This window comes from Apiospora marii, assembly GCF_038362585.1.
Source record: "Apiospora marii strain CBS 49790 chromosome Unknown utg000004l_segment0_segment0, whole genome shotgun sequence".
NCBI classification, from domain to species: Eukaryota; Fungi; Ascomycota; class Sordariomycetes; order Amphisphaeriales; family Apiosporaceae; genus Apiospora; species Apiospora marii.
The window spans coordinates 2,546,139-2,561,044 of record NW_027117375.1 but is presented as its reverse complement, the minus strand read 5'-3'; the positions used below and the strand labels follow the sequence as shown (position 1 = coordinate 2,561,044).

Genomic DNA, 14,906 nt, shown 5'->3' with positions numbered 1-14,906 from the left:
GTATACTAATACTACATCTACACAAGCACACACAGATCTGCGTTGTCGCTGTGAATGCCGAACAGCGAGCGTCCGTGATGAATGAATGGTCTGGAGGCATTTTGGAGACTGGACTGGCCGAGATTGAGGTGAGCGGGCGTGTGTGGTGTGTGCGAGCAAGAGGGAGTAATAAGAGTGAGAAGAGACATGGGGCTAGAATTGGGCTTGTTACCAAAAATTGAACCTGGGCAGACAATGGGAGACTAGACCCTTTTCTAACATTAACTTAACTTGTGGAGCCGCTCGACGGTACACTTGCATTACTAGCATGCTCCGGGTACATCTGGCCATGTATCTTATTAGTCTGCCTCTCTTTTTTTGCCCTTGCCTTTCCACGTTCAGACCAGCCAGCCAGACAGACAAGACAGGACTGGACAGACCGAAATGCCATGCCATGCCATGCCAGGCTGCTTGACTTTGCCTACCTTAATACTTTTTTACCTGACCTGACCTTACATGTCCCGTCGGCCTTAAACCTCGCGCGCGCGCTCTCTCTGTCTGCGCTCTCTCCAGTCTCTCTCTTTCTTGCCCTGGGCTGGGTTATCCATCCATCCATCCATCCATACATCCATCCATCTATATGACTTTAGTTTTCTCGAACATATACGTCCATAATCCACTTCTTCCCTCCCTTCTATCACACACCCATTTCCCACCCTTTCTTCTCTCTCTCCCTCTACCATCCGGATGAACCTGGTCATTCTTCGTCCAGGGAGACCCAGACATTAACTCTATATCAAACTATTTTCTCTCCCTCTCCCACCCCCGTCGTCCTTCCCATCCCGTCGCTTTTAAAGACGACACCCCCCCCACGCCCCTGCTCTCGGCATACCTTGGCTTTTTTGGCTGGCAGTTTTTATGAGACCGGCATTGGATTGCTAACTCATCCTCGGAATCGACCCTTGAAACGGTCACTCGCAGCTAGCCAGCTCATGCTTGTCGTGAATCCAGGACAGCCCAGGTCTTGAAGTATTGGAATGCATGTAGAGGCCGCTTCCTAATAGAATTCATGGCTTTTGCTTCTCGTCGACTTGGGTCCCCCACATGACACTGTAAGTTTTCGGTGTTGCACCACGCCGATTTGTATGCGCCACCTCTAGATATCTCGACATGGCGCCAAAGTCCCAAAGCGTGAGCAGTACCCAGGATCAGCCAAATCCTGCGTCATCCTCTGCGAAGGCCACCCCGGACTCTGGCTCCCATAATAACTCTTCCTCCCACAACACCACCCACTCTCCAACCGCACAACCACCAACAAATGATGCCACGCCGGAGCATGTCGCCGCCCCGCAGCCGATGAGTAAATCCACGGCCACTGCGGGAGCCAATTCGGCGACCAAAGACATCATGTCGTCCTCGTCACAGCCCTCGCCCTACGGCACGCGCTCGAGGAACCGTGGCCAGGCACGCCCCAACTACGCCGAGGACAAAGATGCGGACATGGAGATGTTTGATGCCGTGCATGAGAAAAAGGAAGATGAACCCAAGAAGTCGTCACGGCAAGCGGGCAATTCAGCAAATGGCAACGCGGATACTCCACGAACCAGCATTCCCACTTCTCGCAAAGGCACCACCACTACTACCACCACCACCGTCACCACCGCCGCTTCCACCACTTCCACGGATGACGGCAAGCCGAGCACCACCGCCAACAAGGACCATCAATCAGCAGCGGTCAGCTCTGCAAACGCTACGCCTTCCAGTGCATCGTCATCTTCGTCTAAGAAGCGCAAAGCTGCAACTCAATCTACTACGAATGGCGCAAGTGCACACGCGACAGCTACTACCACGCAGGGCTCCAATGCGTCTACAGCTACCGCGAGCACAAGAAGGGGCACGGCCAGCGCAGCGGCTGCCGCAACCGCTGCCTCTGGTGGTACCGGCGCAGGTTTCCGGGAGACAAATATGTTAAGCTTTGAGAATTGTGGCGCAAAGCCAAAGGATGGAAAGATGGTCGCAGATGATGGGACTGTATTACAACACAATGGTAGGACCTCACGCTTCCGACGGTGCATCACGTTTGGCTGGGGTGGTGATGCTGACACAATCCATTAGATCACGTCTATCTTGTATGCGAACCACCCGGGGAGCCCTATTACCTGGGTCGCATCATGGAATTCCTGCACATGCAAAATGACAGCTCGAAGCCGGTCGACGCGTTGCGGATTAATTGGTACTACCGGCCCAAGGACATTGGCAAGAAGGTAAACGACACGCGACTTGTTTTCGCAACCATGCATTCAGACATTAGCCCTTTGACGGCGCTGCGCGGCAAGTGTGAGATCCGCCATAAAGCCGAAATCGAGAGCATGGACGCATACCGAAAAATCCCCGACTGCTTCTGGTTTGAAAAGCTGTACGACCGCTACATCCAAAAGAACTACGATGTCATCCCCTGCTCGCAAATCGTCAATGTCCCGAGCAAAGTCAAGAAGGTACTAGACGAGCGATGGAAGTACATCTTGGTAGAGCAGGGCCGCTCCAAAGAGTTTACCAGTGCCGTCAAACTCTGTAAGCGATGTAGCGGTTATTGTGCCAAGTAAGTTGACCAGCTAAGCCTATGACCTCCCCCCCAGCTCAATTGCCCGGATTTAACTCATGCGTCCACAGCAACGATTCCGTGGATTGCGCAGTATGCCAGCAGACGTATCACATGAATTGCGTGAGGCCGCCTCTCTTGAAGAAGCCGTCGCGTGGATTTGCGTGGGCCTGTGCAGCCTGTAGTCGCGCCCAGGAAAGGAAGCTGGAAGCACGGAACACGCCAAGCCTTCTGGACCCACATCCCGAAGCTGAAGAGGAAGAGTACTGGGACGAGGAGGACGACGACCATGGCGCCAACACCAACGGCACCAGCCCCGCCGACGCCATTGACGATACCCATCAGCCGGCTACGGCGGAGCAAATGTACCACGCAAGTCTGTGGCCATATCGATACCTGGGAATCCATTGCAAGCCCGAAGACGCCCTCGATTATGATGACCGTATTTATCCCAGAGCCGGGTCCCGCCAAGGCCCCAAACACCAGGCCAACGTTCTGCCATGGTACGGCCGTCCCGTGAGGCTCGTCAAGCCCCTTGAGATCAAGAAGGGCAACAGGAAAGACGGAAAGCATTCGAAGGAAGTCCTTGCCGCCATCGAAGCGGACAAACTGGCCCGGGAAAAGCGACCGAAGTGGGTTCAGGACGAGCCTGCAGGCTACGTCGCACGTGGCGAGGACTATGACAACGACAACCCGAACAACACGGCGCAGCTGCTGTATAAACCAGCAGAGGAGTGCGGCGCATCAATCACGCCGCAGGAGATCGATAAGTACATGGCCAGCGCCGATGCTTTGGCGACGTCTTTGGATCTCCCCAATCACTCTACTAATCTCCAGGACGCGGCACGGGACGAGCTGTTCAAGGCCCGATTTGATCTCACCAAGGCCCTTGAAGCGGTCAAGAAGACGGACCATGCGGCATTCAAGGAGCCCCAGCTGAGTGCCACGGAGCTCAAGAAGTTCGAAGAGGCTGTTGGCAAGTTCGGATCTGAGCTCCTCTATGTTACACGGCATGTCAAGACCGTCAAGCACAAAGATATCGTCCGGTTCTACTATACTTGGAAAAAGACCGCCAAAGGCAAACAAATTTGGGGCAACTACTCAGGGAGGAAAGGCAAGAAGGAACTTAGGAAGGCCGAAGCCACCGCCAGCAAGCTCCAAGATGATGTGGCCGACGATCAGGACGACTCGGCTTTCGATACCGAAAAGGCTATAGACCGCAAGCGAAACTTCATGTGCAAGTTCTGCACGACAAAGGCTTCGAGGCAATGGCGGAGGGCGCCCAATGTGACCCAAGCTATGGTCACCGAGGGCACCGGTAAGAACAAGGACAAAGGCGCGCAGTACATCGTTGCCCTTTGCCGCCGCTGTGCCGAACTCTGGCGGCGTTACGCGATCCAATGGGAAGACATGGAAGAGTTGGCAAAGAAGGTGCAAAACGCTGGTGGCCGAGCATGGAAACGACGCGTAGACGAAGAGCTACTCAAGGAGCTGGCTACAGCCAACGAGATGATGAGCGCCACGGTTTACAGCACGCCTAGTGCTTCGGCCACGCCGAGTGCGTCTGCTCCTCCACCAAACAGCACCGTGGAGCCCCCACCGCGGAAGAAACTCAAGACCCTTGCAGATAAAGAGGCAGAGCTCAATGCCTCCGACTCCGGCAGTATGTCCGGTGTTGTCGTGTCCAAGAAGAAGGAGAAAGTGGCGGTCGAAAAACCGGCGCCTCCTCCAGTCCCGGAGATTCCGAAACCCCGAACTTTGCCCTGTGCCGTATGTGGGCAGCTGGATCCTGCAGGAGACCAACAGCTTCTGGCATGCAAGGAGTGTCGCCTGAGTGTTCATCGGAAATGCTATGGCGTTGTCGACAACCGGCAGTCTGGGAAGTGGACCTGCGATACGTGCCAGAACGATAAGAATCCCCAGGTCTCACTCGTAAGTAACAACGATACCGGACTCCCAGACGGCCCAACGATACTAACTCTCTCTCAGGATTACAAATGTCTGTTGTGCCCAGTGGAGTCTACCGAACACGATTTCGTAGAACCGCCAAAGAACACACATAAGAAAAAGAACGAAAAAGAGCGAGAAAAGGACCGTCAAGAGCGTGAAGCTGCGCAGAAGGCCGCAGACTACTATCACAAAAAGCAAGAGGAGCAGAACCGGCCTCTGAATCCCAGGGAGCCGCTCAAACGTACTGCGGACAACAACTGGGTTCATGTCTCTTGTGCGGTGTGGGCACCGGAAGTCCGATTCGGCAACCCCAAGGCATTGAGTCCCGCCGAGGGCATCCCGCTGATATTGCGCAGCAGGTATCAAGAAGTATGCAGGATCTGCAATACCAAGGGTGGTGCATGTGTGCATTGCCATCACTGCAAAGCCCCCCTCCATGTTGAGTGCGCTCGGCAAGCCGGCTATCTCCTAGGCTTCGAGGTGTCTCCGGTTAAGGGCTCGCGCCGCGACCAAGCCACCATTGTCAACATCAATGGCGAGACAGGCTCAATGTCGGCAGCAGTCTGGTGCAAAGAACACGTCCCAGTCAAGACAGTGGTCCATCGCATGCACGATGCGGCCAATCAAGAAGGGGACGGCAACGCCGACTCTTCGGCGCTTAATGCTCTCCAGCTTTTCGTGCAAAACTTCAAACAGGCCGATGAGACCCTGACTGGTACGGTTAGGAAGGCCAAGCTCCTCGAAATGATTTCGAGCTATGACGGAAGCTACAAACCGTCATACGCAGATCGCCCCAAAGGCGACAGAGTCTGCATTACCTGCGGTGTCGACATCAGCCCGAAATGGTGGCCTATTGACAAGGTGCACGAGAAGGCGTTGGCCAATGGTCACTACGGTTCTTTGGGCACCGAGGCGCAGAAGTTTGTCGATCAACGAACTTTCCAATGCCACAAGTGTAAAAAGGCTGGCCGAAAGCCTAGCCCTCACGTACCGACTCCCCCAGAAGAGGTTGTAGTGCCGCCGCAGATGGACCCCGTGAGAGCACCACCAGCACTTGCTGCGGCCCTGACGAGTCCTCCGGCGGCGGCTGCTGTAGCCCAGTATCCCCCAGCTGATGCTTATGAGCCACGTCCTTGGGCAGCCCTTGCGCCGGTCGCACCTCCAGTGGCACCGCCTCCCATGCAAGCTCCTTCGGTTGTACCGCCTGCGCCGCCACCAGTCAATGTCGCGCCCAGTCCTATGGCTGCCCCGATCACCCAGCCGCCGCCGCCGCCGCCGCCGCCCCAGCAGCAGCAGCATCACTACCCTCACCCGCCCCCAGCCGCTACATCGTACAGCGACTGGCATCGTACCGCAACACAGCACTCGCCGCCAACACATCAAATGAACGGCGGTCCTGGGAGCCACGGTGGGATGCATGCAAATCATCTCCGCGACCTCCGCCCGCCACCGATTGCACCCATCTCGCACCACCCAGGGCCCCCATCTCTTCATCATACTTTGATCAACCAACCTATGGCCAATGGTATGCCACCTTCGCCACCTCGACGAGCGCCTGCCGTACCGAACGGCCCGTCGCCTTATCTTCCTGCTTACCACCATCCCACACACCACTCGTTGCACAACCTTACCAATGGCGGCCCCCCACCGAGAGCTGGTGACCACTCTTTTTCGGCGGGACTGCTGGGTCACCGATCGCCGTTTTCAACCCCTCATGGAAGTCCGCCTGTTGTGCGAGACGGCTTGCCGATGAGCCGCGAACCAAGCATATCAAACGTCAACCCGCCGCGGCCGACCGATGGGCGTGCGGCCAGTGGGGCTAGCGCAAGTCCTTCTCTGCGCAATCTCCTTTCGTGATAGAGCGTTTTCAACGTCGAATACTGGGTCGCATGGGTATGTTTTCAAGCGATGTGCTTTGGAATGGGCGTCTAAAGGCAATTATGGACGGAGTACGGGTGAAAGCCCGGTTAGCATATTGGTATTATTCAGCGTTGTTGGGGCGGTTGGCTTGTATGCATTGTACAAATAGATGATAGGATTCCGGTCTGATGAAAGCGTCCTGTTGGTGCCACGCTCCTCGGGTTCTCTCAATGAGCACGGGTATAGATGAAAACCATCAAACCTCGAATAGACAAAATGAAGCGAAGAGCTTTGTTGATATCAGCTTTTTCCCGCTCGCAATCCGTGATGTTGAATCTGGCATCTGTCCGTCCATGTGTTTTCGCCCCTGTCAGATGGTGGTGCGGGCCAATGAGGGAGGGTGGTGGGGCATCTACATCAGAAGTGCCGTCTCTTCATGAGCGAATGAATACCTTATCAGTTACTGATAAAGCCCGGCGATATAGGAGCGGAGCCGAGGCGATACAGAACATGAATGTGATTAAATACGAATACCAGTTTGCCCCTCAGGCTTTACATTACTTTATTTTCTTGACAAAAATCAAATCAAATATTTGTTGATATACTACACGATCAGTACAAGACCGACAAGTATGGATGACGCCAAGGGGCTCGCTATCGCCTTTGAGGAGGCAAAGATTTCGTATGATGAGGGTGGCATCCCGGTCCGTTCCCCCAAGTTCGCCCTGCCGAATAATCTAGCGAAGGGGAACCATGCTTCGGGGCTAATAATGTTCTAGATTGGTGCGGCTCTGATTGCTGCAGATGGCACAGTCCTTGGCCGCGGGCACAACATGCGGACGCAGCTCGGAAACCCGATTCTACACGTGAGCATGCCCTGTTGGAAGCATGCACCGCAATCCTCTCGGTAATATGAGAGCCTGCTAACCGTATGCAACACGCTACTGTGCAGGGTGAGACATCGGCACTCCAGAACGCTGGGCGGCTGCCGGCCTCATCGTACAAGGGGGCCACTATGTACACGACTTTGTCGCCGTGCGATATGTGTAAGTTCTGTCCTCTAGTGCACCGAAACATTATCAAATAGAAACGGAGACATTCTGATCCAAACATGTTAGGTACCGGGGCCTGTCTTCTCTACGACATTTCACGCGTCGTTATTGGCGAGAACAAGACGTTCCTTGGTGGAGATGGGTACTTGAAGCAGCGGGGCGTCGAGGTCGTTGTTTTAGATGACGAGGCCTGCCGCGGATTGATGGAGAAGTTCATCCAAGAGAAGCCCGACGTTTGGTAAGGCCTTCACTCACTCAGCTCCCTCGTTGCAAACAATTATGGTTCCATGTCGCTAACAGGTGTGTCTCGTGTGTGTACAGGAACGAGGATATTGGTGTCGAAGAACGAGTGTACTCGAAAGAAGGTATCAAGCGTCCTTCGGCGTAGGACTTTAGTAAAATCTGTACAAACTATAACATTGATAGCAATTAAGCCACGGATTCTCTGGTATAATGCGGGCATTTTGTGTGACAACAATGCGCTCGAGTTCTGCTCACTATTAGGTATCGAACCGCGTCTTTCTCTTATTTGGATTAGACACGGCGCCGGTAGCTTGCTTCTGGCCATCGGTCCCCTTCTGCACCGGCGTCGTCTCTCGACTTCCCCGAGACGCCGCAACAAACTCCACCGGGGCTCCTTGTTTCCGTGCCCGCGCCTGCCCTATGTCCAGCTGGCTCTGCCGGAGCCCTTCCTTGTACGCTTCCCGCGGGAAGGCAGCAGGGTCCCACAAGTCTGCCCCCAGAGTCGTCTGGTACTGGCCTCTGTGGTCGATCTCGACGAAGTTCATGAGCTTGTCCATCAGGCCGGGGTTCTTGAGCGCCGAGGACTGCGCGATCTTGGAGTTGAAGTGCACGCCGTTCTTCTTGAGCTCAAGGAACTGCTCGAACTTCTTGTTGATCCCGGGGGGCGGCGAGCCCGGCGGTGAGGGCGGGATGTCCATGTTGGGCACCCGCGGCAGCGTGAGGTTTCGCAGCAGCGCCCGGCTCGCGGAGTAGGGAGAGCCCGGGGGCAGGACCAGGGCGGCTTCCTCCTCTTCTATGGGAGCATCTTCCAGAGGCGGAAAGCTGGGGTTGGCGTCTCCCTGCTGCGGCATAGGCCCTATCACGCCAGACGGCGCGGCCAGCGCAGCTTGAGCGGCTGGCTCGGCTTTAGGGGTTGTACCTGCAAGTACTTCAGCAACCTATTCTCATGTTTGGGGCTATGATGATGAAGTTTTGTAATTACCTGATGTAACATTGGGCTCGACGGTAGCTTTTGGGGGCGATTTCAGTGGCTGGCCTCAAAAACAATCAGTGCTGCCCGCTGTTCTGTTCATGAAAGGTACTCTCGCGTTTGCCTTAGTGGGCTCTTACCTTTGAAGCAGCTGGCGGCTGGGGAACTTCGACTTCGTCTTCCTCATCGCTACTTCCGTATGCAACCAAGCCAGCCATCATTAGAGAAAACTGGACTGGAGCTCAAATTGGTACCCTCAGCCAAAACTTGAGGTAGGTTGTTGTTTCGTGGTGATCTTATTCCTGAGGTGAGTGAGGTACAAGTGGAAGGTCGCGTCGAATACAAGGTTCACGCATCAATGAATTAGGTAACCCACCCGTTAGCGCCGAATGTTAGTCAGCTGGTCCCTGCACCCACATGAGCCAGAGGCCAGGCAACTGGAGCTGCATCATTCGGGCCAGCCTCATCATCGAGCTCCGATCTGGAGCTTCTTCAAACGACGCCCATCTACACGCCTACCTTGTCATCGACCTCGACCATCTCCATCTCCCATACATCTTTGCGCCCAGTTCTCGTCTACCACAACCGAGACAACCGCAGCCAATTTTTATCTGCAGTTTTCCCACACGAACACGATTCAGGCCGACCGCAATACGTCATGGCGTCCGACCAAGAGCGTGATCACGCGCTGCAGGCCCTCCGGAACAAGCTTATCGAGTCGAGAGAATGGGAAGCCAAGTTGAAGGCCCTGCGGTTGGAGATCAAGGGCCTCGCTAAGGACTACGACCAGACCGAAGACAACATCAAGGCGCTGCAGAGCGTGGGACAAATAATAGGCGAGGTGCTCAAGCAACTGGACGAAGAGAGATGTAAGCCATAATGCGCTTCGTGCTTCATTGTCCCAATTACCACATAACAATCTGCTGACCACAAAATCTTCCTCCGAGCAGTTATCGTGAAGGCGTCTTCAGGCCCTCGATATGTCGTGGGGTGCAGATCAAAGGTCGACAAGGCCAAGTTGAAGCAGGGAACCCGAGTGGCGCTGGACATGACCACCCTCACAATCATGCGCATGCTGCCGAGAGAGGTCGATCCTCTTGTCTACAACATGTCGCTGGAGGACCCGGGCCAGGTCAGCTTTGCCGGAATTGGTGGCCTCAACGATCAGATTCGCGAGCTACGAGAAGTCATCGAACTTCCCTTGAAGAACCCCGAGCTCTTCCTCAGAGTGGGCATCAAGCCGCCCAAGGGTGTCTTACTCTACGGCCCTCCCGGAACCGGCAAGACCTTGTTGGCCAGAGCTGTGGCCAGCAGTTTGGAGACGAACTTCTTGAAGGGTAAGCATGCATTGTTGTCATTGCCATTCTCTGGGAGCCCCTACTAAGCACCATCGGACATGCAGTCGTTTCTTCAGCTATCGTGGACAAGTACATAGGAGAGTCTGCTCGATTGATCCGAGAGATGTTCGGCTACGCCAAGGAGCACGAACCTTGCATCATCTTCATGGACGAGATCGATGCCATCGGTGGACGTCGTTTCTCCGAAGGAACCAGTGCCGACAGAGAAATCCAGCGAACGCTCATGGAGCTGCTGAACCAGCTCGACGGTTTCGACTACCTGGGCAAGACCAAGATCATCATGGCCACCAACCGGCCCGACACACTCGACCCTGCGCTGCTTCGTGCCGGACGCCTGGACCGAAAGATCGAGATCCCGCTGCCGAACGAGGTCGGCCGTCTCGAGATTCTGAAGATTCACGCCCAAAGCGTCGTTACCGATGGCGAGATCGATTTCGAGAGCGTGGTCAAGATGAGCGATGGTCTGAACGGTGCTGACTTGCGAAACGTTGTTACTGAGGCGTAAGTGCCCCCCTCCCCAAATATTGACTGCGACTGTCTTGGTTTGCTACTCAACATTGACTAACATGACGACTCAGGGGTCTCTTTGCTATCAAGGACTACCGTGACGCGATCAGCCAAGACGACTTCAACAAGGCCGTCAGGAAGATGGCAGAGAACAAGAAGTTGGAGGGGTAAGTGGAATATCTTCTTATGCAAGGGTTTCTCGAGGGAACCTGCATTTCTTGCCGCGACAGTATGTCTCCTGATAAACTAATGCTAACGTTACCGCGCAACTCAGAACGATTGACTACAAAAATAACCTCTGATTTACGTCGCTGTCGCCTGGGTCGTGATGATCAATAGCGTTATGAGTGAAGCAAACCAAGAATAGGTAGCTTCAATGTATTATAGACGAGCCTCTACCATTGCTATGAAATCGTACGTCGTCCAAACCGATGCTTCTCCTCGTGAACTGCGTGAGTGCTGTGGTACAACCTGGCTGATGCGGTGTATACATACCTTATGGAATCTGCTTTCGCCAGACGGAGGAACCAGTTGCAATATCTTGCCTGCAGGATATGTGCCCAGTTGGTCGCATGCAGGGAAAGGGCTAGTGTGCCTACCTCTCATCCAAGTTGTCAAACCCTCATGGATCGTACCTGCCTTGGTTGAAGGCAGGTGGGGAAGGGGGTGGTTACTGTAGTTGCTCCTTCCTTCTTTCCTACATGTGCTCTACCCCCTCCCCCTTCTTTCCTTCCTTGTCACAGTACATTTGAATTTTTCAATTGCCAAGGTGCACTGGGAAATATTTCTTCCTCCCCTCCAAGTTCACAACCATGCCCGGTCTTCCTCCTTGACAAACTACACCTGTAACCATCAACTACTGCAGGTCACTCTCGACTGTTCGTGGTCATCATATCCAACTTCGCGCCCGCTACCCTTGATCAACAACAACACATCTCTGCCCGCTATATTTGATCACTACCACCACACTTCCTGTCCTCTTATTGCAGGACTTCCGGCTCATCATGGCTGTGGATATTGACTCTTCCGACTATGAAGACTTGGGAGAGCATGAGCCTGACAAGAGCATGTTTCTCCCGAAGGCCAATGTTGGCAAGCGCGTGTCGGCTCTTGTCATCGAGAACCAGGACATCGACCGAAGACTGAGCAAGAAGAATGCTCGTGAGCTCCCCTTCGGTAGCAGCAACCCGTCCACACGGGAGGCCCAGCACAGAGTGATGGTTGTTTGGGATGTCTACTGCACCACCATCAAGCATGAGTATGGCCCCATTCACTTTCCTGCTTTTGGACGCTGTCCAAATTGTTGTTATCAACATGCTAACATATACGTCTTTACGGCCCCAACAAGTGTCCATCGGGAGAGGACATATTCCGCTTCATCGACACCAGAGCCAGAAGGTGCGTTCCATGCATCAGCGGCAAGCAGGCGCCTTCCCTTTCTGCTATTCGAAACATCTGGACACACTTCATCGAACTGCTCACGTTTCGCCATGATGATCTTGACAAACACTACAACAATCGCTGGAAGATGCGCATCGGAATGCATTTGGATCAGTTGGCTGAAACGGGCGATATCGTGCGCGGTAGATGGCACAAGCGGCAATGGCTCGGTTTCCAAGTCATCAAGAAGATGGCAAGCACTTGGCTGGAAACCGCAATCAAGGAGGGCTGCTTATCATGGGACCATGTACTGATCAAGCTCCTGGGAGTGCTGCTACAAGCCAGCTGCTCATCCCGGTCGGGCGACATTGCTCGCACAACATTGTACAAGGGTACGGAGTGCCTTTGCTACAAATATCTAGAATTGAAATTCAAGCCAGGCAGTCGTCAAGCCGGCGATTTGGACGACGTCCAAAAGCTGACACTAAAGGCTACACTGGAATACACCAAGGGCAATAAGTACGTGACAGCAATCGCATCTCCCTTTCTTCAATTTTATATACTAACATACTTGGGCAGGCACAGGGTGAATGAGGATCCTCTGGTTGTGTTCATCGACCCGATGGACGACGTCAAACATAACGCCGTGTGCGTGATCAAGATGCTCCTGGTTGTCGCGCTCCGTCTCGGCCGCGTCAAATATGACACCATTGAGCAAGTCCTTGCTCATGCCTCCGAAAGACATGATGGCGTGATCCAGTGGACAGACCCGGAAGCTCCTGTATTGTGTGTCATGGTCAATGGCAGAGAGTCTGTCTACTTGGATAGACCCGCACATCGTAGCCAAATTCATCATGCTGTCCAAGAGATGGCACTCGGTGTAGGTATCATCGACAGAGTCTGCAGCCACGATGTCAGGAGGGGGTGCCCTGCGGGACGTGGCAAACTTTGAAACCCCTCTCCGCGGTGCTGCAGACCCAACGACTGCAGTGGTTGCCCACCATGGACCACACGCATTCCGGAATGGCGTCACCCAAGACTACGTTGGCCCCATCAACGAGCCAGTGTGGAACAGAAGGGCCGAGGACAGTTTTGACGATAGGCTCGCGCCCACGTTCGCTGCAAAGCCTTTCAAAGGCAAGACACGGTTTACAACTCAGGAGAAGGATGCTTATATGGACGAACACGGCATGGATAAGTCTGATCCATATCAGCGTGTCTATGCAGGCAAACACCTGAAACAAGCATCTATCAATGCCTGGAGAGACGAGGAACGAAACGACCTTGGCTACACTACCACTGCTGGAGATGCGTCTTTCGACGACGTCGAAACTGAGAGTGACGACGATGAGCAGTTTCCACCCTCGGATTTGGACGTCGTCCAAACGGAAAGTGATGACGATGTTGAGGTCAATGCAGATCAACTTCAAGACTTATGTGACTTGGTCGACGGCAAGCCCGACAGCCAAGCCACTGACCAAAGCATCGATGACGATGTCTCGCAATTGCTGTCATTCGACCTGCCTTCGCCAGAAGGGAGCAAGGGTCAGCTCGATGACACGTCCGAGCCTAACCCGTTACTGCTTCACGGCAACCAATTCGTCACCCACTTTGCTAAAATCAATGTGTTCCGGCTCAAGCGTTCTTTTGAATTCAACAATCCAGAGGAAGTGGTCAAGCGTGTTGTCACGGGGAACAGCCGGGACTTTCCGACGGCGTTTGTCTACCACTGTAGCAAGAAGTGTGGCTACACTACCCGCTGGACCAATGTTCTGCAGGTTCACGAGGTCGCGTGTGCCCATGATCCCAACACAGTTGATGAGGCGCGTTTTGCTTGTCCATACACCAGCTGCGACAAGGCGTACAAGAATCAAACTACACTCGATGCCCACGTGTACGCTAAGCACAAGTACAGACCCAAGCCATGCGTGCTCTGCCCCGACAAACCAAACGTGATTTACTACACGAAGACCGATATGGACAGACACAAGAGAGCGGATCATGGAGATCTCGACGAGCCACTTGTGTGCCCCTTCAATGACGTTTGTGGAAAGCAAGAGGCCTTTACACACAAGAAAGCCTTCAAGCTTCACCTGCGTTCAAAACCGCACTTCAAAACACCAGCGGAAATCGCAGAATATGTACCACGCAAGAAGATGGAGCGATCGCGGAAGGCCAAGCAGCCAGCCGCCAAGCAGGTGATTGTGATCAGTAGCGACGACGAGGACGACGAAGAGCCTCGCCCTCCACCCAAGCGCCGAAGACTCGCGCCGGCGAAGGAGGCCAAGAAGAAGGTTATCTACGATATCATGGATGACGATGATGAATAGGTCATGGATTTTGGACGTTGTCCAAATGCAGGCTCTATTTATGTGTGGAAGCAGTAAGCTAATGTGATTTTGTGAGAGGTAAGAACGAGACAGTCGGGTGGAATTTGGGATCTGGAGCTTCACTGCTGGGAAATTTGCTTCATATGGGTTTGTTGTAGCCGTCGGGCAGGTCTTTACCTGCGACACAATTAGTTAACATTCGCTCAAGAGTTGTCCTTAATAATACCAAGTGATACTCATGATTTCTTAGAATCGACCCTGCTCCCGATCGCACCCTCGATCGGTTATTTATTCCAGTGCCACCTATCAACAGTCTAGGACCATCTGTCAGCCCGGAAGACCAGCACATGCTGTGAGCATTGCGAAAATCAGGGGCATTGTATGTGCAGTGACAGCGTCCGATAGACTTTGGCTCGTTCAAATGCATTCGGATTAAACACAGTCATCATCAGGAGTTACCCTCAGAGAGATACGTTATTTGGATTGTGGCTTCTCGATTACCATATACCATGATTCTGGAATACGAGCACCAATGGAGTAAATGCGAAATTACCCCTGGATTACATTATTGGGTCCCTTGCATACATGCCCGTTTTATGCAACACACTTGATACTCAATTCGGGAGGGCTCCCTGAGAAAAACTATATAGGTAACTTCATTATATATAGGTTAAGAAT

General features: G+C 53.6%; 5 protein-coding genes across 5 annotated transcripts; 4 read left to right on the top strand and 1 right to left on the bottom strand.

The window, feature by feature from the left end:
* Positions 1–1,149: 1,149 nt before the first annotated feature.
* PG985_006744 (PHD type zinc finger protein with BAH domain-containing protein) lies at positions 1,150–6,385 on the top strand (the record flags this gene model as incomplete). Its single annotated transcript, XM_066826513.1, has 4 exons — positions 1,150–2,026; positions 2,095–2,550; positions 2,616–4,510; positions 4,568–6,385. The coding sequence occupies 4 exons, from the start codon at positions 1,150–1,152 to the stop codon at positions 6,383–6,385; spliced, it is 5,046 nt and encodes a 1,681-aa protein (XP_066686120.1).
* A 635-nt stretch (positions 6,386–7,020) lies between these two features.
* On the top strand, positions 7,021–7,828 carry PG985_006743 (cytidine and deoxycytidylate deaminase zinc-binding region; the record flags this gene model as incomplete). Its single annotated transcript, XM_066826512.1, has 5 exons — positions 7,021–7,092; positions 7,168–7,254; positions 7,341–7,434; positions 7,507–7,678; positions 7,741–7,828. The coding sequence occupies 5 exons, from the start codon at positions 7,021–7,023 to the stop codon at positions 7,826–7,828; spliced, it is 513 nt and encodes a 170-aa protein (XP_066686119.1).
* Positions 7,829–7,940: 112 nt separating this feature from the next.
* PG985_006742 (uncharacterized protein) lies at positions 7,941–8,534 on the bottom strand (the record flags this gene model as incomplete). The annotated part of the gene is made up of 1 exon (XM_066826511.1): positions 7,941–8,534. The coding sequence occupies one exon, from the start codon at positions 8,532–8,534 to the stop codon at positions 7,941–7,943; it is 594 nt and encodes a 197-aa protein (XP_066686118.1).
* A 777-nt stretch (positions 8,535–9,311) lies between these two features.
* Positions 9,312–10,689, top strand: PG985_006741 (26S proteasome subunit rpt4; the record flags this gene model as incomplete). Its single annotated transcript, XM_066826510.1, has 3 exons — positions 9,312–9,522; positions 9,604–9,670; positions 10,590–10,689. 3 exons carry the CDS (start codon positions 9,312–9,314, stop codon positions 10,687–10,689), a joined length of 378 nt encoding a protein of 125 aa, XP_066686117.1.
* An 833-nt stretch (positions 10,690–11,522) lies between these two features.
* On the top strand, positions 11,523–14,228 carry PG985_006740 (uncharacterized protein; the record flags this gene model as incomplete). The annotated part of the gene is made up of 4 exons (XM_066826509.1): positions 11,523–11,776; positions 12,106–12,417; positions 12,478–12,686; positions 12,805–14,228. 4 exons carry the CDS (start codon positions 11,523–11,525, stop codon positions 14,226–14,228), a joined length of 2,199 nt encoding a protein of 732 aa, XP_066686116.1.
* Between the last annotated feature and the right edge of the window lie 678 nt (positions 14,229–14,906).